Genomic DNA, 22,398 nt, shown 5'->3' with positions numbered 1-22,398 from the left:
AAATATGATTAAGCAACGATTATAATAAACTTTTAAAATCAAATTTAAAATAAATCACTTCTCGCACAACAAAATAATTTATCCATAATTTCTACATTAATTTAAGAGTCTTGGTGTAAACTAAGCTAACATTTTGCTAAGTTCAAAATATGATTAAGCAACTATGATAAAGAACTTTTAAAGTTAAATCTAGGACAAATTACTTCTCATGCAATAAATAGTTTGTTTATAATCTCTACATTAATATCGTGAAGTAAGTTAATATATATTACTTCTCGCATAGTAAATAATTTATTTATGTTCTCCACATTTAAATGTCGTGACATAAGCTAATCAATATCTCATTTATTAGTTTAATTTTAAGATACAATTGAACAATGATGGTATACTATTAAGTTAAACCTAGGGCAATTGTCATAAAGAACATTTAAGTCAAGTTTAGAACAAATTATTAATTGCACAATGCATTATTTTGTTTATAATCTCTAAACTTAAACGTCATGACGTAGACTAATTAATCAATATTGTGTGTAGTTCAAAATATGATTAAGCAGTGATAAATTTTTTAGTCAAGTTTAGGTTATATTAATTTTTATAAAAACAAAATCACTACGTTTAAGTGGCACATGCATGATAGGATATCGAACTACTGTCACAAAATCTGTCATTTATGGAGGAATGATGATGGCTGTTCCTTATTTTTACACTTTCTATATGTGAATAATAATAATACAAGTACATTGAACATTTGTGGTTTGCTAACTTAGTTTCTCAGGTGTTTTTGAACAAAGATAAAAATTAGCTATCAGATTTGTATCCCTGCAACTGCCTCCTCACAAGTGCTGTATAGATCCCATTCTTGTTCAGAAGGTCATCATGTGTGCCACTTTCCACTATTTGACCATCCGAAATAACAGCTACAGTGTTCGCGCTCTTGACTGTTGAAAGCCTGTGAGCTATGACAAGAACGGTTCTACCTTGCATCAGGGAATCCATGGCATCCTGCATAGCATGTACACACATTTATACAAGATATCTCATTTCCGTTTAGTTGAACAATCATCAAATTAAAAGCAGACCAGACCTGAACTAGATATTCACTTTCAGCATCCAGAGCACTCGTGGCCTCGTCCAACAATAAAATTGTAGGGTTCATCAGTAGTGCTCTAGCTATGGCTATTCTCTGTTTCTGACCACCAGAAAGTCTTAATCCTCGTTCTCCGACATGGGTTTGATATTTTTCGGGAAATTTGGATACAAATTCATGAGCATTGGCCATTTTCTGTTCAAACAGAAATGCGATAACAGTTACTTATTTGCAGAAGATTTTAATTAAGACATTAATGGCATTGAAACTTACAGCTGCTTTTTCTATATCTTCACTGCTTGCTTTGCCGCCCAATCCATAGGCAATATTTTCTTCAATGGAACAGTTGAAAAGAACAGGTTCCTGGCTCACTATACTAACCTGAAATTTTTCAGAAGAAGTAAGTACCTTAGGAATCTATAACTTGTGAAAGCTGAAACACAGTCATTTCTAACTTTAAGAGGGGGGAAAGGGAGCCTTTAGGTATGGACATGCTGAAGAATGGTATGGTGAATATTAGCTACAAGAACTTCATATTAGTTCCAGTATTACCTTATGGTGTAGGTGCTTATGAGATATTTCAACCAGAGAAACCCCATTGAGCAAGATCTTCCCTTTAACAGGATCATAGAATCTCTCTATCAAATTTGCTATTGTAGTCTGCAGCAAAGAATTCATGAGTTCCGCCTCTTTTTACAAACTACCGAAACTTAAATGGAACTTTAATGACACGAAGTCTTACCTTTCCACCACCACTTGGACCAACCAGTGCAACCTTTGAACCAGATTGTAGCTTCATTGTTATACCCTGAATCAACAGAAGGTTTTCCCTTTTCTGTCAACAACCATTTTTCGTGTAGGTACAAGATAAGAGGATATGTTCCTCACCTTGAGGACCATGTGGCTAGGACGGGATGGATAGGCAAACCAGACATCATCCAGTTCTACCTCTGCAGCTTGATCACTGTAACAAAAGCAACCATCACTTGTTTTAATCTTGTGGGATGTGACTGGCTATAGAAGCACAATCTGAATATGATAGTCACAATTTTGACTCTGATGATGAGAATCAGAGAGGTTTACTTCATGCTGAAAGTTCTGATATGATGGAACAAAATATATTGTAACGAGGAAGTGCATGGATGCATGTCAGAATTGAGGATACGAGAACAACATGATGCAGCAGGACAGGTCAGCTTTTAGCAAACATCAAAAGAAATGAATTTGCATTTACAATGCTAGAATGAACAAATGAAAACACCATCAAAATGCATGCTTTTATTTATAAGACAGCTGGATATTTCATTATAGACAACTTCTAATCCTGAAAAATTAAAAGGCCTTTTCATATTGGTCACCTGTTGCATATTACCAGATGAGCTATCAAGCATCTGTTCATAAATTGTCTTCCTATGAAGCTAATTATTGTGTATGCTACATTCCTTACGAAGCTGTAATCTTTCAGCTGTAAAGAGGTATTGAACAACAATCTGTTTGATTAGGAGAATAAAGGAACAGACCCCATTGGACATAGGTCTCCTGATTTTGGCATGGATGATGTGCGATCCAAGATCTGAAAAACCCGTCTGCTGGCTCCAGCAGCTTTCATTGCTACAGTATATAATCCAGAAAGTCCAGATACGGATGATCCAACTGTAAAAATGTACAATTGTTTACATGGACAAAGGATCTAAGAAAGAAATTAATAAATGCTAAAATATTACATAAGTTATGGGGCATCAAAGGTAGATTTCACTTCGGACATTCATTAAAAGACAAAACTAGTGCGGAAGTCACCTGTTAAGCTATAGAGTATAAAGGATGTAAGAGCTCCAGGTGTCATCGCGCCTTGGATAGTCAGAGTGGCTCCATATATTACTACTACAATAACTGATAGAGTAGATGCAGCACTTAAGCTTCCAGAGAAAAGGCCAACCACTTTCTGCAGAAGAAAACACAAGATATCAGGTTTTCCTTGTCATCCTCTTGCCATCTCTCTCTCACACACATACACACTCTCTCTCCCTTCTTTTCTTGTCAGTGGTGGAAAAATTAAGCAACTCACAGCTTGTCCAAGCCCAAGATTTAAGGTCTCGTCAACTTTCTCCGAATAGCGTGAAATCTCATAATCTTCCTGCGCAAATGATCTCACTGTCCGTATGGCGCCAAAAGTTTCCTAAACACAAATTTAACCTTGATTACATGAGAAAAAATTCTCACAATTGATAAAACTCTAGGATATTATGTTGCTTAGAACATTGAGATACTAAGAAAAAAAAGTGAGGTGGTAAAGAATCAATATTTTTGAAAAAAATTAAAGGATACATAGTAACTACCAACAAACATGTACTTCCCAGCAATGTGAATATTCACAAAACACTGAAAAAAGACCCCAGCAGCAACTTTAACTCAACAGAATTAAGTAACAAGACTTTGTAGTATCATTTCGTCGTTGATAGTTATCACACTGCTTCAGGAGAGTATAAACAACACGACTTCTCTTGGATGGCGATCAAGTGTCGGCACATTTATGAACTACTTTAGAACTAGTTCAAATGAAAAACTCCATGCGAACATTCACTTTCAGAGGATGTATTATTTAGTTTCTATAAATTTCTTTTGAACTACAGTGGTTCATTGCTAGGATTCCAAACAACGATCACTCTGTCAATGCAAATTTGGAAAGTTTACTTCCCAAAAACTTTAACTAGAATACAACAGTTTCTTTAACATGCAGGAAGGAATATTAACAGAACCAGTTAACGTAACCATACTTTGTGTAGAAACTACTAACTATTATAAGAAGAGTGACAAACCTCAGCAATGGACGAGGCTACTGCTGCAGCAGCTTGAGTTTTGTGGGAAAGCTCACGCATGTAGCGACCAAATCTGCGTACTGCAACTGATATGACTGGTACAACAGCTAGCGACAACACTAGATTATATTATAAAAAATCAGTAAGAATATAAGATATAATAAAAAGAAGCTAGAAGGTAATAGGAAATCAAATACTATTTTTTTCTTAAAAAACTTTATCCCTTACATGTTAATTTCCATGATGTTTGAAACATAAATCCAAGACCAATAAATGCAGTAGCAAGATTCCTCAAAGCCTCTGAAAGATTAGTAGTTGCGGCATTCTTTATGATCTGGGTATCTTCAGATAGCCTACTGAGGAGCTCCCCAGTTCGAGTAACATCGAAGAAAGCTATCTCCTGAAGAATGCATTTGTCTTTCAGAAAAATCTCAAGATGGAAAGAAAAACAAGACCAACTCTAACAAAGTGAGAAAGATAAAACCCAATTAGAGGAAAACAGCCAGGAGTATGTATTTACCTGGTGAACAAGGTGACTTAGCAAGTTCTTTCTCAACCTGGCTACAACCCTTTCACTAGCAGAAGAGAATAACCATGCTCGAAGTGCTGTGCAAACAGAACTGAAAGAGGAAATTGTTGCAAAGTTAGACATTACAAAATGCAATTGAAGGGGAAACCCATTGTGGAGGGGCCAAGTGTCCCCTTCGCCGTGAAAACCTAGAATAGTAGAATACAAACTCCAAGCAATGATTCAGGTTACCAATAGTTAAATTGAAGATTTGTTTTAGCAGCATGAAAAGATAGAAAAAGAATGCAGGACAAAAGTTGCAGGGAATACCCAACAATGACAATCAGAAAGATTTCAAGTATTGTGTTCTTGACTGCATTTAAAGCTTCTGATTTCTGTTCAGGTGTTTGGATATCACCTGAAACAATATCAATTATCTTTCCCCCAAATTTTGGCTGCAAAATTGAGCATTATAAAGTCAGCGATAAGAAAATCTAGGAAATCCAACTTTTGCTTCAGTAGAAAAACAGTGAACTGAAAAAGAGGTACCGACAATCAAAATGCTTGATGTTGCTGCAAACAGCAAAGCAATTGTCGCCAATACCAAACTTCCTGCTTCAGGCTTCGCCTGCAAAACAGGTGCATGTTAAAAGTTTGATTCAACTCCAGTGTCCACACAGTTTGCCAAACTACAGACACAAACAATATCCACTTACAAGTGAAATAACTCTGCCAAATCCAACATTTGGTGCCTGAAGATGAAGATAAAGTTAGCTACTTGTACACAACATTAGTTAGTACTCTATACATGACTTCAAACATGAAAACAAAACTTAAAATTACCGGAACAGAATCACCATGCTCAAGGTCTCCCAACTGACCATCTCCAGCATCATTTCTCTTTCTCCCTAACTATAAACACGACACGAACAATAAAAACCAAAAAAATAATCTGCTAAAACACAAATCATCTCCTTGCCCAATCAAATTTTTCAAAGCTACAAATGTGAATGCCCCTCAGGCCCTCACCATTAGCAAAATATTGCATAAACCAAGAAAAACTAATAAGTAATAACATCGATACATTTCTACGCAGTAAACTTCAAATTGAACAAGAAAATCGATGGATTAAGTCTAGTTTCAATTGCCATGTAGCTGTTCTAACCAAACTAAACATCAAGATACCCATGAACCTTAAAACACCATGCAAAAAAAAAAAAATCCGAACTTGGGCTAATTAATTTAGTACCAATATCGAACATCATGACCTAACAACCTCAATTCGAAGAAAATTTGCAACACCTGCAATTTTACACAGTAAAACAAACGCTCCAAACACAAAATTGCTAATATTCAACAAAACTATGAACGCAAATTCGCTAAAATCCAACAACTAAAAGGGAATTTTATAGTTAATAGACGATATAAGAAAGTAGGAAAAAAAAAACTCACAGCAGGTCTGTCTAACAAAGGAGTTCTGGCATTACCGAAGCCATGGCCCTGCACTCCTAATTGGCAATCCATGGATTAATTGTGAGTGTAAGTGTGGTGGTCACAGATATGGCTTTTTCAAAAAACAGAAGAAAGTGTGGTAGTGGAATGGTGAAATGGCTGCTGAGTTTTATATTTGTATTTATGTATAGACTATATAAAATTTGTCTTATAGCATTGATAAGTTATAATATTAGTGGGGAATTTCTTGGAGATCAAGACGCAAGAGTCCATGGTCGACTAATTCTGAATAAAGACAATTTCTGTTTAGGTAATTGCTTATGTCATCTGTTAGATTTATCATTGCTTGTTCGATGGGTCTATCAAATAATTATTTTACTTTTTTAGAAGATAAAAGGAAAAATAGTTGCATATTTTATTCGTATGATATGAAATATTACTTTGTTGCTTATGAAAATTAGCGATACTTGTGGCTGAAAGTAAACTGAACTAGTGCTTTAAAAAGACCGAAATAAGTCGTTAAAGAAATTGTGGGCCCGACCCGGCCTGCTTTTTGTTAGTTGAATCCTATATGACTTATCAGCATCTTTTTCATCCAAGTAAACGGAGTGAGTATTTTCCATCATTAAAGCAATTACGAAGTAATTTATTTTAATTAATAAATTTAATCATCGAGTATAAATTATTTACTTAATTTTTTAAAAATAATTAAATTTATATTTTTTAAAGCTAATAACTTTGTAAGAGTAAAATAAGAAATAATATTATAATTTATATATTAATTTTAACAAATAACAAATATTACGAATATCTATAGTAAGTATACATATAAGAAAACTGAGGGAGTAGTATAACTCAAAAAATATGGTTAACTAATTGGATAACTTAAGGTATGATTTTTATTTTTTAAAATTTTTTTATTCCTTTCGGGAAGTTTGTATTCTTTTTGCTTTGAGATTCTAATTCACAATCTTCGAGATAATTATTTAACTACTAAATGTCTAAATTGTTCCACTTAGACTATCGAATATACTTGGTATAAGTTAATAATTTATGGATTTATAGATTTCTTGGAAAACAGAAAGGCGTGGAAATGGCTTATAATTTGTAATGAATAGAGTAGTTGCTAAGAAATTCTATAGCAGCAAGTCGATACGACGACCATAGCAAAACTGCTGACATAATAATAATAATAATAATAATAATAATAATAATATTGAATTAGACTATTAGAATAATATTGTATCTTCAAAGATAGTAATAGTACCATGAAATGAAAGGTTAATGAATATCAGTTTGGAATTGGGCCTCATCTTAAACAGCAAAATTACATGCAGGCCCGTTGTTATGCTTTGTATGGGCTGTCAAATATGAGGAACCTTTACATATAGCCACTTAAAAATAATTAATTAATGTCCATAGCTATATTTTGATAATTATACTTTATAGCCACATGTTATATGGAGGAGAGAGGCGATCAAGACTGGGAGAGAGAGGGAAAAGAGTGGGAGAAAGGTGAACTGTATACGTATATTGGTTAGATAATTGTATGTTATACATATGTATTGTATATATGGCAAGCGAGATTGGGAGAGGGATACAGAGGCGAGCGAGATTGAGAGAGAGAGGAGAGAGGCGAGCGAGAGAGGTGAATTCTATATGTATATAGGTTAAATAATTGTATATTGTACATATGTATTCGTATATCCTGGCGAAATATACATATACAAACGTGACTAATTATACAAACTCGAAGTCAGCCTCCATAATTAATGTATAATGTTAATCGCGAGTGGTAATTATATAAAACTATAGCTATAATGAGTAATTAAACAGTATAAATTTATTTAGCCGCGTAATTTTCTCGTCAAAAGATATGGAGGCAGACTAAATTTGAAAATGTTAAAATAAGATGAATTAATATTTAATATTTCATAAAATGTATGAGTACCCAATAATGTTAAAATAAGACGAGTTACTATTTATTATTTCATAAAATGTTTGAGTACCTAATAATGTTAAATAAGATGAGTTAATATTTATTTTCTTATAAATCGTGTGAGTACCTAATAAAAAACTTACTAATATTATGACAATAAAAAGAATATTTCCTTTTTAGAAATATTTAGCTAAAACATCTCATGTGTAAATCTAAGTTATATATCAATTCAATTTTAAAATAGGTTAAATTAAGCTGATTAAAATAAGCAGATTATTAATCCGTCCAAATATAACAAATTACATGAATCATGATCTCTGGGTTTGCTGGCCCATAGTGTGCATCCTATACTTTTTTTTTCAGAACTAAATTGGGCTAAAATTGCAAATGTTCTGCACAAACTTTATAAATCAAGAAGAAGATAAATTATTGCTTAAAAATGAAAGGTTGAAAAAAAAAAGTCAAAATATTCAATTATTAGCCAAAAAGATATAAAATGTTTTATTTAAGTTAAGCTATTGGAATTTTCATTTGAAAGACTGGTATTTAAATTTTAATTCCATTAAGAATAATCATACAAATATATACGATTTTATCTTTCAAGTTGACTGATCTTTAATTTTAATGCTTCACAAAACTAAATTATATCTAGCTAGACATAAATTCTTAAAAGCGCAGAGACAACAAATAAAATACTTACTTCACCATGGAGACAAAAGTACAATTAATGTTGTAGGGTAGAATGAAAATGAAATTTTTGTATGAAAAATATAAAATATGATAAGTATTTTGCCCATTGCCCAAAGTAGGCAATTGACCCTTCTCCAAGATACCAACTTCAAATATAGATACTGCATGAGATCTCAACATGCCTCATTTGCCTAAACATTATCAAAAGTTGTACCAACAAATTTATTTTTCTCACTCTCGTGATTTATATATTCAAATTTATAGTATCAGTCAAAATTGTTAATTACTTTTTGGTTCTATATGAATAATAGAAAGATTATTACAATTTGGTAAGAGTTGACAAAAATTAGGTTATAATTATGACTTATTGTTCAATGTATCTTGACCTAACTCATCTGGTCCGAGCAATTTCTAATGAATTAATAATTCATCTATTTATAAACTTGTCTCATTTTAACTTGTTTAATTAACATTTTTTACTCAATTCACATGCACAAATCATAAGAAGCCGACAAGATCACTTCCACTTGATTAAAGCTTATGAATAATTGGAAGCAAATCTTTATCTAAAATTGGAAGAACAAAAGTAAATCTTCATTGGAATGTTGTCTTGGTAACATTAGGGCAAACGTAAATTATTAATTTTCACTTTACACATAATTATACATCAAACATGTTAATATGAGATTTGTCTCCAATCAAAATTGGAATCAAATAATTAAGTGTTTATAATAAGGGTAGGAATATAAGTTGGAAATAAAGGTGATGCATGCTATAATTAAGAGTGCATAGCAGCTGTATTACGAGGCTGCTATCTACACTATTGTTATCGTCGAGTTTGGATTCGATCCAATTCAGTAATTTTACAGTTAAATTTAGAATCTCGTTTATAGTACCAAATATTTGTAATAGTGTAGCTATATATAGTGAGTTAGTGACGGATGGTCAGTTAAATAACTATATATTGAAAAATTATACGATGTATATAAAAAATTATACTAACTGCGTAGGTAAAAAATTATATTATATACTTATGAATTATCTTTGACATAATACATATATTGGACTCTAAACTTGTCTTCAAATTTTAACTTTTACCTCCAATTTTAATAATTCACAAACAGACACTTTAACAATTCAACTTTTAAATTAATAAACAATTGAGTCCTACATGACAGAATACACGTAGGACACCATGTAGGACAAAAAATGACATTTAGGATATATGTGTCTATTTGTTTAACTTTATGCAAATTTAAGTGTTTATTTGTGCACATCCAAAGTTGAAGGACATAAATGTAATTTGAAGTCAAGTTAAAGAGCATATTTATGCATTATGTCATTATCTTTAGCGTGATTCCAATTTTGCCACGGGATATTAAATAGGTCCAACCCTAATGTTATTAGTTCGAGTTAGCAAAGTAGCTTGAAAAAAGAAAAATATTCGAGATATTTTTTGAAATTAGAAATCATAATTTTTAACATGATTTTATCTCGTTACTTGATGAATAAATTCTCCAATAGAAAATAAATCAACAAAAAGAATTATTTACCCCCATTATTTCTTTCTAATTTATAATTTTGCTTGGATATAAATTTATAGATTTTTAATCAAAAAAAAAAAGCGTTGGAAGTTAGTGTGTGTGGCTTCCCCAATAAATCACCAAGCCCTTGATTTTTATTTTATTTTATTTTGTTATAGGAACCACCTTTATATTTTTGGCATTTCATGGTGCTAGTTGGATCAAGAAATTGATTTGAAGTGAAGAAACTACACCCACAAAAATAAAGTTAGATTTGGATTCTCAAATTTATGCTGAATGATGAGGCCTGTATAAAAATGGACTAGCAAAAGAAAAAGCAAATATTTGGATTTTACTTTAGTTATTCAACTCTATTTGGATTTTACTTAAGTTAAATATAAATTATATAAATATATTTATTATTTAATTTTTAAATTTTAAATTTTAAATTCGATTCTAATTATAGTATTAATTTGAAGACTGTTGTTGTCTTAGAATGGGACCTGATTAGACAAGAGTCAACCTTCATCAAAATTTGTTGTAAGTAGGAACATTGCAACTTGTGCCTTTTGATATTATGAACAACTTGCAATTTACTTATTTTTTTCTTCTTTTTTCCTATTGGATTGATCATCAATTTTTTATTGATGAGACTAAGCAAGTGGTGGTGTAGTTGGAACTTGTTGATCAAATATAGGATTTCGATTTCAATTCTTACGTAGGTTAACTGAGTGGTCTCGTTAGTACTTGTTGATTAGATATAAGATTTCAATTCTGATTCATATTTATGTTAGATTAACAAGATTTTCTTTTGAGTTACAAATTAAAGTTCGAGTAACTTTTTAATAAAAGAGTTCACCCTTTGTAATATTACCTCTTCGAATTTTTTTTAAATTATTATTATTATTATTATTATTATTACTTCATTGATCTTATACAACATGATGAGTTTGCAAAATCCAAAGCATGAATTGAATTAATATTTGAAATTTGTTTTAAAATATTATAACTCAAAAATATCTTTTGTCTATTATTAGGTTGTTTATACCTATGTGTATATATATATTAGTTATTAATGGGCTACATGCGCATAGTGTGTCAATAACTAGTACGGATAATAATAGGGTTCACAAATAATAGAAGGGAGAATTTTTTTGCATTGAACTAAATGTCCAATTTGAGATTAGATGAGAATTACATAGTCGTCAAGTCACCATCAGATTGACCTCTAAAATGGACGAGCAATAACTTGATCGAGGTATATCTATAGTGTTTTTTCTTGAATTCGAGATTCTGTCGTTAAATAACCTCACTCAATTGAATATTATAGTATTAATATCTCGAAAACAAAGATAAGATATACGTGTTTATTCTATTTTTTTTATGTGTCACTCGTAAAATTACAATGAATATAATATTATTAAGATTCATGTATAACGTACTACCTAGAAGACGCATAAGTTAAAGAACCTTAAAGAAGGAAAAAATTAGGGACGATGATAACAACGTTAACCATATTGCTTGGGAATATTTTTGTTTAAATATTTGTCTTTTTATTAACTTTATGTTCTATTTTGACGATTAAAAGTCCTTTTTTGTAGATGACAATAATGTCACGTCGTTAAGCACGTATATTGTGCGGTACTTTGATAATTATCACTGATGATTTTGCTTTGTCAAATTATATAAATAAAAATAAATTATTTCATAAATAATCAATTATTCTAGAGATACTTTATCTCATCAGGTATATAACATAATTTATTGCATTATTATAGTATAATATTGAAATAAGTTTTGATATCAAAATTTTATCCTTCGGTTATTCATTCTTGTCTATCACATTAAAATTTTTATCGATCGAAAGCTAATTTTTAACGTGATTAAAGTATGTGTCAAATGACATATAAGTGTCGTGATGAAATCACGAGTCATCACGTTATGTTGAAAACATTGCCAAAAGCAATTGTGAATAGGAGAAAAAATCTTCAAATAGAAACCATTTTGTAAAGGAACGGGTACAAAAATCAATTAAAATAGCAATAATTTTGATTACAGTTCATAGACAATCATAAGAGGCTAAAAAAAAATCAAGAGGATATTTATATTTATATATATTATCATACACGTGCAAAAAATAGGTGATAATTTTATTTTTTCATATTAGAAAAAATCATAAATATATCGTCGAACTATCATAAATAGTATGCAGATACCTCCGTCGGAAAATTGATGCCCATGTCATAAAAAAACTAGAACATATATGCCTTTCACTTTAACATAAGACAAAATAGGAGCACGTTGAATCGGTGGTGTAAAATTCGTTGGAAAAAATGTAAAAAAAGAAATGTCTATTGGCAAGATTCGAACACTCACCAGTGGCTTTGCACGCCTATTGCAGAGGTTTAAACCAGCTCACCCACAGCTGCTTTTGTTTTATAAGTGCTCATTTAATTTAAATTATAATAACACATGTTTTTCTATATATATGTACAAAATTTTTTGAAAATTAATGGGTGCTCGAGCACCCGCGTCTGGCTTACTAGGTCCACCCCTGTTATGACACGTGTATGTCTGTTAGCATAAACGGTATATATATACTCTAGTTTTTTTGAATAATAAGAATATTAATGTCCCTAAAGTATGACGAAAGATATCTACATACTATTTATAATATAATTCGAGGATATATTTATCCTTTTTCTCTTTGTATAGATATGGTGGAGCATGATTAAATACTAATACAACTCTTATAATTATACTATTGTCGTCTGTAGTTTTTCCATCTGCTTTGGAATGATTTGCACTTGGCTGTGAGAACTTCGTACTAAATTAACTTTGTCTAGTATATAAAAATGTGTTCTACATGAGTCACTACATTGTTATGAAGGACAATAATACCATATGTTGTCTCGTTACAATTTTACTTTATTAAAAAAGACAACCAAGAGATATGTAATATATATAATAATATTTTTAAAATTTTATAATCTTAGATATGATATCGATAAAGAAAATTACTAAATATAAAATGTGCTATTCTTTTTAAAAGTAAATTGAAACATATGGAATAATATTCAAAATACAAGAGATCGGAAGGAATATAGATTAAAAAAGTATATTGTTTTATGAGATGTTCATTTTTATGATACTAATAAATTGTGTCTTTCGCTTCGTCCACTAAGCAGTGGCCAAAATTAAAGGGGTAAGTGTCGATTGAAATTAAATTAAGATGGACACCAATGTACATAATATTCAATGAGGGTATTAAACGTCGGATGAAAAATTAAACATAATAATTAATCAGTATATATATAAATAGGTATTTTATAGCTTATTAGCTTTCATAATTTGCTAGGGCTAGAATTTAACTTGCATCCCTTTTTATGCTTGCTAATCATGAATAGAAGTAGACAATGTAGCTCAATACAATAATTTTTTAAAAGCAAATCGTATCCAATAAAAAAGGTAACCATCTTTTTGGTGCAGCTCGATCGTGAATATCTAAGTTTTTTAATAAAATAAACTGACCTAGTACTCTAATTTAACAGTAATAGAATTCATAGAGTAGGTATTAATAAAGATAATTATGCTCCTAAAATGTGATTGAAAGTTTAAAAGCCATTTCTTTCGCCACTAAACTTTATATTAGCCAGTAATCATCAAGAAAATAGGTGAATATTAATGATCTTTAATTTCATTGAGTTGAACAGTACGCCGCATAATGCATATTTATTTTATTTTCTCTATTTATAGTACGATTTGATACTCACAAAAGAGATATTAAGATACACGACAAATTCCAAAAAAATAAATAAATTAAAAGTATACAAAATTATTCTTCTGTTTTTTTTTAAAAAAAATATGTGGTTGTTTTTGACTTGTCTATCATTGTTATAATGATAAAAGAATTAATTAAAGGAAACCGAAAATGTTAAGTTAAATATTTTTTTTAAATATAAAAGTTTATTATTAAATTTAAAGAAAGTATAATAAAAATAATTAAATATTATAATTTTAAACTAAAAATATATATAATATTTTAAAATTATTTTTTCAGTTTATAATTTTATATATAAGGTGTGAATTGTTGAATTATAAAAAGGATAAGTATATTTTTTTGGTCAGAAGAGAGTGTACTTGAAAAAGGAGGAAATAACCTTTTTAACCAAAAAGTATACTGCCATTTTTTAAAATACGGTAAATACTGTCATTTTATATAAATTTTATTTTATCAGTTACTACCATATAATAGTCGTTCGTAACCATATTTTATCTCAATTTTGTGAATTATAGTGAGTTATTTTTGATAGATGATTGACTCACCTAAAATATTTCCAGAAACACAAATTATAGAAGAGTAATGCTAATAATAATATGAACAGAATTAGATAATTTTTGACAATCTATTTATATTTCATCTTTATTTTAGATCAAATATAATTCTATTTTAAGTGTGCTAGTCAGTCATATTCTCACCCAATATGTTTTCGATTTATTTTTATCTTTTTTTTTATTTAACATAATGATAAATTAAAATTAAAAAAAATTATTCAGACTAGCATTTACTAAGTAGAAATTAAGTTCGTTTAAATCTCGATAAAAGCATATGAATAAAATTATTATTTTTTATAACAGATCTGTCTTTTACTTTCAAGCCTGTAGTATGATTATTTTCTAAAGAAATTCTAGCCTCTTTATAGAATATAAAACTTGTCAAACTCAATATAAATATCAAATTTTAAATGTATTGATAAATTTTTAAAAATAATAATCATAATAATGAGTCAAAATAAATAAGTAGTGAGTTGACTATAGGACTTTTATAGACTGTAGAATGTACTTGTAGGAGTCTGTAGCCTTTGTCTCCCCTGCCCCTTTAATAGGTTGATGGTACAACACAATCTCCATAGGCCCAGTTTCAGGATCCTTTGTAGGTTGCTCAGTTACAACTATACTTACCATCTCATCACACATCAACCAGTTCATTTGTATTCAACTAGATTAGAAAATGTCTTATTTATGAAAATAGAAAAATATTAAAAATATTTTTTAATTTTTATAAAAAGTAATTAGTCATGATATAACTTATTTTTGATATTTCATAAAATTATGAAATTCTCAAAAAAATAATATTTAAATATAGGTATGTCATTGATATTTGAAAAAACTATTCATATATATTTTATTTGTTAAAAATTTGATTTAACTATCGTTTCTTCTCAAAATTTAAATATTTTTATTTTATTTTCTAAAGAATAATAGTTAAATATATTTTTAAATTTTTGGTATTTTAATAATACATACAATGATAAAATAATAATAGATGCGATAGAAAGTTATAGGACGTGATGAATACAGAAATATCATTACCATTGGTGAAGTTGGATTATATAGTTTATTGGTGACTTGATTACAAAGGCAAATGAAAGGTAATGAATCATGCAGACCGCGTTGCAAAAGATTTACTGTCCTCGCAAATCGAAAAATAGCAGAGATGTCTTTGGACCAATTCTAGTGAAGAAAAAACCTTTTTAGTACAAAAGGAAACTATTCTGCATTGTCATTTGCCAACCTGGGTGGTGGACTCTCTGTAGCTACCTTGAAATAAGAGATCATAAAAGCCCCATTGAAATAAGAGATGCATTAATCAATTTTTATTAAAGAGTTCATATTTATTTTTTACATTCATTCAAATAAGAGATGCATTAATCAAATATAAAGGATTTATAATATTTTTTATACTATCTTCATTTATAGTGCAGTATCATCAAGTTTAGTTTTAGATAGTAATATTATTAAAAATATTTATGTTAGACAAGACTAATTTGAGTTCAAAATATATTAGTCATTTTTTGTAATATATTACATAGATAATTTTGTATACAATTTTATTTATAAATATGAAGATATAAGTAGTTTTAATTTAACATTTTAAAATATTACTTAATATAAAGAGCAGACAATTTTATTTTATTTTTTTTGCACAATAGTAATTGGGAGTATCCTCTACTGACAAGAAAATAAAATAAAACAGAAATAATTCACTCCCATTTATGATAACAAAGGTATTCTCTTTTAGCTTTCATTCTTTTTGCCCTCAAATCTATATTTCTGGCCTTATATTGTCATCTACAAATATTTGTGCTTCAAATATATATATATACCATGGAATAATTTTCATTAAAAAATAAAACAAAAAGTAGAGAACAAAAAACAAAATGCCATAATTATTAAAAGTGTATATATATATATATATATATATATATATATATATATATATATATATATATATCAACTTAGCTTTATGTATTGCACGATTTTTTTTTAATCTATGAGAGACCAAAAGTTGATACTCCTATATTCAGATTCCAAAGGGCAAAGAAATTAATTCATTGATAATAATAAAAATTATAGAATTTGATAATCGGCTGTTTAGAAATGAAGAAAGAAAATCTGTTGAATTTAATATAAAAATAAATTAACGAATTTTTAAAAAAATAGTTGATTTATTTTTATGATTTCACATTTCATTTATATTTAATAAAATATCTTGAAAGGTTTAAAGATAAGAACCGCATTTTATTTCACGAAATGAAAAATTTCAATCCCCGTTTCTTTTAACTTGGCAAACTTGGATAAAAAATAAGTTTATTTCAAAGGAGACTAATAATTAATCCCTTTTATATCATTTGACCAATCGTAACTTTGTGATTTGAATAGTTGAAGTATTTAGCAAAGACTCAAGTACTTTTTAGTTTTCATTTAGTTATCGTATATATTAAAAATAATTCTTTTTAAATATTTGTTATTTCCAGAAATTAAGTTTTTTTCTTTCTTTGTGTTTCACTTTTTTGATATTAATTTATTTTAGAACTGAGAGTGAAGTGAATTGACAAACACACCGAAGAATGAATTAAAAAAAATTAATCAAAGTATGTTGTTAATTTATCTTTCCTTTTAAGGGTCATTCCAAGCTGTATATTATTATTATTATTATTCTTGTTATTATTATTATTATTATTATTATCCTATTGGTGCCTTAAATATTTTCGAATAGAATTTTAAGATGGTGAAATATTTTTATATCTTTTTCCCCAAAAGACATGAGGTATTCTGACAAAAAAAAAGATATTTTCCCCAAGGGATATGAGTATAATTAATCACTTCCACTTTTATAACTATTAATAAAATAATGTACAAATGAATTTTCACCTGATCGTTTTGTTGATGAATTAATTATATATTAACAGTAATTTAAAAATTGTTTGAGTTAAGAAATAATAGGGAAATAGTGCTGTGTGAAGAATGAAAAATACTCTATAATGAATAAATAAACAAACATCTTGGTAATAAATTAAGTGTTCATTTGAATTAATTCTTTTTAAAATATTTTTGAGTTAAAATAGATTTTAAATATTTTAAAATACTTGAATAAAATTAAAAAAAATATTTATAAGCACTAAACTGGTATTTTCATACCTTTCCGACTATTGGTACCAAAAATAATGCATCCAATTCAAAGTCAAACTTACCCCTAGTTGAGTGTACTTTACTTGGATAAAAAGAAAGAGTACTGCAAGTTATACATTAATTTAACACTCTATTATATTGTTTTTTAAAGCACATACTAAAATTTCTTGAAAGTAACAATAAAAAAAAATATCTAGTGAATAAATAAAATTTTAAAAAATAGAATATATATTTTATTATTATTTACGAAAGATAAAACAATTATCCTAAAAATGATTCCGACTCAAGTGTAATAAATTACGATGTAGAGAGAAAAGATAATAAATAAATCTGTTCAAAAATAGTCAAAATTACAATGAAATCATGTGATGGAGAAACACCATAAACAACAATCTGCGATATATTGACTATCTATGAAGGAAAAAATATACTTCATGTCTATCAGATTACGTAACACATTTTAAATTATGAGGTTAAAATAAGTTTATCGATGGTAAATATTTTATACGATCTTTTATATATTTTGTATTGTCAATTATTTGAACTTATAATACTATTAACGTCGTTTATAAATGAAACGGTCAAATAAATTTATTTTACTTAATTAGTTAGGATAGTTATAGTTTGCTTTAATTATCTCTACCGACAAATATTAATCATTAATTATGTGAATTGACTTCGAGATTTTATAATTCATTACATTTGTATAATTCACAATTAACAATTCTTCTTTTGATTTGCGTTTTTATATAACGCCGATTCTCCTTTGATTTTTCAATTTTTTCACCATATACATCTAACCTTTTTTTTTGTATAATTTTTTAAAGTTTGTATAAACGTGTAGTTTTAGGATTTTGTATACTATGATTTATATAACTTAATATGTATAACTAGTTAAAGTTAATATATTTCTGTTTGTATCAATTATTTATTTTTAGTTTTATCATATTGTATATTTCTAGATTTTGTATTACTCAATTATTAAAAACTCCATTAATTGTACAACCAAATGCGAATTATACAAATTATTGTCCTCCCCCTCGCCTCTCTCCTCTCTCTCTTAATCTTGATTGGGTCTCTCCTCGCTCTTCCGATCTTGCTCGCCTCTCTCCTCTCTCTCCTGGTCTTGCTCGCCTCTCTCCTCTCTCTTCCAATCTTGCTCTTCTCTTCCAATCTCACTCGTCAGTTATACAAAAACACATTCATATCATCTACGTATATATAATTATACATATAAAAATTACCTCTCTCCACTCTCCTTCCTATAACATGTATCTACAGATTATAATTAACAAACTATAGCTATGAATTTATAATTTATATTACTTAACATATCATTTTAAAATATCTTCACTTTTATTTAAAAAATCAAGTTCATCTAATTTATTCGACTTTAGAAATTAATAAACTGGACTTGAAAGAGTTTCTTTTTTTCTCTCTTTCAAATAGTTGAACTCTTATATAGTTGTACAAGAAAAAAAAAGTTCTACTAGTATCATTCAGTATTTTTTAATTTTTCTTTTTTTAGTTTAATTTTTTTTAATTAAAAAGTATAATTAATTTTTGTTATTAACTCTATTTAACCCGTTATCTCACGCTCTTGGTCTTCTCCACACCTCCACTACCACCTTCTCCTCTCTCTCTCCAAAACAGAATTCACCTCTTAACTACTCGGCACCTGCATAAACTAAGCAATCTTTGAAGCTCAGAAATGTATCCTGAATACTCTCTTCTCTTCATTCCTTCAACTGTTGTGCTCAACTTAGAGCTTCTTCTCTTTTTTCTCCTCTTTTTTGCGGTTTTCGCCTTCTGGCTTACCCCAGGTGGTCTTGCTTGGTCTTTTTCTAAAGCTCGCGTCTCCATTCCTGGACCTTCTGGTTTACCTCTTCTTGGGTTGGTCTTAACTTTCACTGGTTCGTTAACCCATAGAATGCTTGCCAAGCTCTCTAATGGCTTGAAAGCTGAATCGTTAATGGCGTTTTCAGTTGGGTTTACTCGTTTTATAATATCTAGTAATCCTGAAACTGCGAAGGAAATACTTGGTAGCTCGGCTTTTGCTGATAGACCAGTGAAGGAGTCTGCTTATGAACTGTTGTTTCACAGAGCGATGGGTTTTGCACCGTATGGTGAGTATTGGAGGAATTTGAGAAGGATTTCCGCGACCCATTTGTTCAGTCCGAAGAGAATAGCGTGTTTCGGTGATTTCAGGAGGGAAATAGGTAGTAAGATGGTGACGGAAATTGCGAGTTTGATGGAAACCGATGGACATGTTAAGGTGAAAAGGGTTTTGCATTTTGGGTCACTCAACAATGTGATGAAGACTGTTTTCGGTAAAACTTATGATTTCCATGAAGAAGATGGACGGGAGTTGGAGTATTTGGTTAGTGAAGGGTATGAACTGCTTGGTATATTTAACTGGAGCGACCATTTTCCTTTGTTGGGGTGGTTAGATTTACAAGGAGTAAGAAGAAGATGCAAAGAACTTGTTGCTCGGGTTAATACATTTGTTGGGAAGATCATTGAAGAACACAGGTTAAATAGAGTTATAAATGCTGGAAATGCTGCAGATGAAGACTTTCATGATTTTGTTGATGTGTTGCTTGATTTGGAGAAGGAAAATAAACTCAGTGATTCAGACATGATTGCTGTTCTTTGGGTATTTTACTCTCATAAATTTAGTCCCTTCGATTTATTTTGATATTCATTTATTTCGTTGATTTAAAAGTTTATATAATTTTATGTGCTTTTTAGATTGTGTAATACTAATAGTTTATGTTTGGTTTTCATTTACTTATGTTATGTGTGTTAATACTACCTGATTCTTTGCAAATACATGCCAAAATTCTTCTGTTAAATTGTCATTTTCTTGTGTTTTGATGATGAAGAATCTGAATAATTTTAGCTTTTAACTAATGCATGATGGTGGTAGTGCTGATATTCTCAAGTCTTTTTCCAACTGTTTTTTTTCCAGCATCATATCTTTTGTTTATTTGATTTGGATTCAACTTTCATTATGTAACATGGTAGGTAATAAACTCTTTTTCTTCAGGAAATGATCTTTCGAGGGACCGATACTGTGGCCATTTTGTTAGAGTGGATTCTTGCAAGGATGGTACTGCATCCAGATATTCAAACTAAAGTTCAAAGTGAAATCGACGCTGAAGTTGGAACCGATCGAGCTGTATGTGATTCCGACTTGCCTAATCTGCAGTATCTACAAGCCATAGTGAAAGAGACTTTGAGAGTTCACCCTCCTGGTCCATTACTCTCGTGGGCAAGGCTTGCTATTCATGATACTAGTGTTGGTCACCATTTTATCCCTGCTGGAACTACAGCAATGGTGAACATGTGGGCTATTACCCATGATGAAAAGATATGGTCACAACCCGAAGAATTTATGCCTGAAAGGTTCTTGGAAGAAGATGTATCCATCATGGGTTCTGATTTAAGGCTTGCACCATTCGGTTCAGGGCGGAGAGTGTGCCCGGGCAAGGCAATGGGACTTGCTACTGTTCAGCTTTGGCTAGCTCAGTTACTTCAAGAATTCAAATGGTTTCCTTCTGATAAAAACAACGTCGACTTGTCGGAGTGTTTGAAATTATCATTGGAATTGAATCAACCTTTGATCTGCAAGGCTGTTTCTAGGGTTCATTGAAAGCTTGGTTTGTATGTCATTTGGGATTTTTAGCGCGTCTTTCCTGTTTCTAAATTGAATTTTGTTTTATCTAAGTGATCGATCAGACTTGTTTATAAGTAATGCTATAGCACTAGTACTTTTAAGAGGAAATGATAGTGTCTAACCAAAGGGTTTCCGTTCATTTGGTCCCTTTTTATGTTTAGGAATTTGTTTGTTGTCTTTGGTGTGGTTCTTGCAAGTAAGTATGCACTGTACACAGCTTCCTTTTTGCATATCCAAAGCAATATAATTTCTATGTTTCTTATGATAGACTAAACGTCTTCCATTTGCTCTTTATGCTAAAATAATGTCACATGTGAACTCTAACTTTTTTTGTATAAAACTTTACTATATTTGTGTAAACAGTAGCATGCAAGTATTAACGGCTTAGATAATTATGTTCTTCTATGTTTAGTTGTTTTTTTCTTCTGTATTTGTCCTATATTAACACTTGTAAATCTAGGGGGTGTTGATTCTTGGTTCTTGCTTTGTTTTGTTATACATTTAGCAATTGAGAAAAGATATTTAAGGAGGTTTCATATAATGACCATTAACTAATTATAATCCGTTTTAAGTAACTGATAAATATTGTTGAATTATTATCACGGGTACTAAGGTAGTCTATCTTATTACTAAGTAAGGATGCGTTTCAAATTTATCATTAATTATCATGTGATTAGTGTCTACTAATAGCAGTTACTCTTAATGACAAGATATGAGAATCCAAGAAATATATATCACAAAACTAATATTAGAAGAGATGATAATAGTGCACGAATTATTTTTATTTTTTGTTTTAGTATGATACAAAATGTTTTTCACCAATTAGTATTTAACTGTATATGAAATACAATAATGACATTTATATCAGTAAAGAGTTTATTTGTTAAATTAAATGTGAGTAAGTTAATGCAACATATTTTTTTTGTGGGAAATGAAAGGGTAATAAGTGCAGTATTAGTTATTTGTTGCATGTGAAAGCTCTGCTTGATAATATTCTTTCGTTTAATTTGTTTGTCTAATTTTTTAAGTGTATTTTAAAAAGAATATATCTTTTTGTTAACAACTTTTTAATTTTAAATTAATCGTTTTCCTTTTTTTACGTATACTTTAAGCTAGTATAAAAGTAAATTAAAACAAAAAAAATATTATTATTTTTCTACCAAGTGTTTCTATTCTAATAAAACATGTTAAGTATTATTCATATACTAATAAACTTGAATCGTATTAATAT

The 22,398-nt window shown here is 29.6% G+C and overlaps 2 protein-coding genes across 2 annotated transcripts; one reads left to right on the top strand and one right to left on the bottom strand.

Moving 5' to 3' along the window:
• Window positions 1-634: 634 nt before the first annotated feature.
• ABCB21 (ABC transporter B family member 21) lies at window positions 635-6,172 on the bottom strand. The gene is made up of 17 exons (NM_001324295.1): window positions 5,864-6,172; window positions 5,255-5,323; window positions 5,128-5,163; window positions 4,965-5,039; window positions 4,742-4,866; window positions 4,424-4,523; window positions 4,132-4,303; window positions 3,904-4,022; window positions 3,153-3,263; window positions 2,885-3,029; window positions 2,608-2,740; window positions 1,976-2,051; window positions 1,830-1,895; window positions 1,640-1,747; window positions 1,361-1,468; window positions 1,085-1,282; window positions 635-1,002 (listed from the first exon to the last, which is right to left on the bottom strand). Exons 1-17 carry the CDS (start codon window positions 5,933-5,935, stop codon window positions 799-801), a joined length of 1,917 nt encoding a protein of 638 aa, NP_001311224.1. The 5' UTR covers window positions 5,936-6,172; the 3' UTR covers window positions 635-798.
• A 12,912-nt stretch (window positions 6,173-19,084) lies between these two features.
• On the top strand, window positions 19,085-21,434 carry LOC101258933 (cytochrome P450 78A5-like). Its single transcript, XM_004236016.5, has 2 exons — window positions 19,085-20,144; window positions 20,538-21,434. The coding sequence occupies exons 1-2, from the start codon at window positions 19,200-19,202 to the stop codon at window positions 21,141-21,143; spliced, it is 1,551 nt and encodes a 516-aa protein (XP_004236064.1). The 5' UTR covers window positions 19,085-19,199; the 3' UTR covers window positions 21,144-21,434.
• The last annotated feature ends 964 nt before the right edge of the window (window positions 21,435-22,398 follow it).

This window comes from Solanum lycopersicum, chromosome 3, assembly GCF_036512215.1.
Source record: "Solanum lycopersicum chromosome 3, SLM_r2.1".
In the NCBI taxonomy this organism is placed as follows: Eukaryota; Viridiplantae; Streptophyta; class Magnoliopsida; order Solanales; family Solanaceae; genus Solanum; species Solanum lycopersicum.
This window is presented reverse-complemented; position numbering and strand designations above follow the sequence as displayed.

What these genes read in the sequence shown, in the direction of transcription:
- ABCB21 (NM_001324295.1), bottom strand. Translation starts at nt 5,935, where the DNA reads ATGGATTGCCAATTAGGAGTGCAGGGCCATGGCTTCGGTAATGCCAGA. An exon ending in TTGGCAGAGTTATTTCACTT is followed by an intron (nt 5,040 to 5,127) that starts GTAAGTGGATAT and finishes CCTGTTTTGCAG; the next exon opens with GCGAAGCCTGAAGCAGGAAG. An exon ending in TTTCTGATTGTCATTGTTGG is followed by an intron (nt 4,524 to 4,741) that starts GTATTCCCTGCA and finishes TTCCTCTTTCAG; the next exon opens with TTCTGTTTGCACAGCACTTC.
- LOC101258933 (XM_004236016.5), top strand. Translation starts at nt 19,200, where the DNA reads ATGTATCCTGAATACTCTCTTCTCTTCATTCCTTCAACTGTTGTGCTC. An exon ending in ACATGATTGCTGTTCTTTGG is followed by an intron (nt 20,145 to 20,537) that starts GTATTTTACTCT and finishes CTTTTTCTTCAG; the next exon opens with GAAATGATCTTTCGAGGGAC.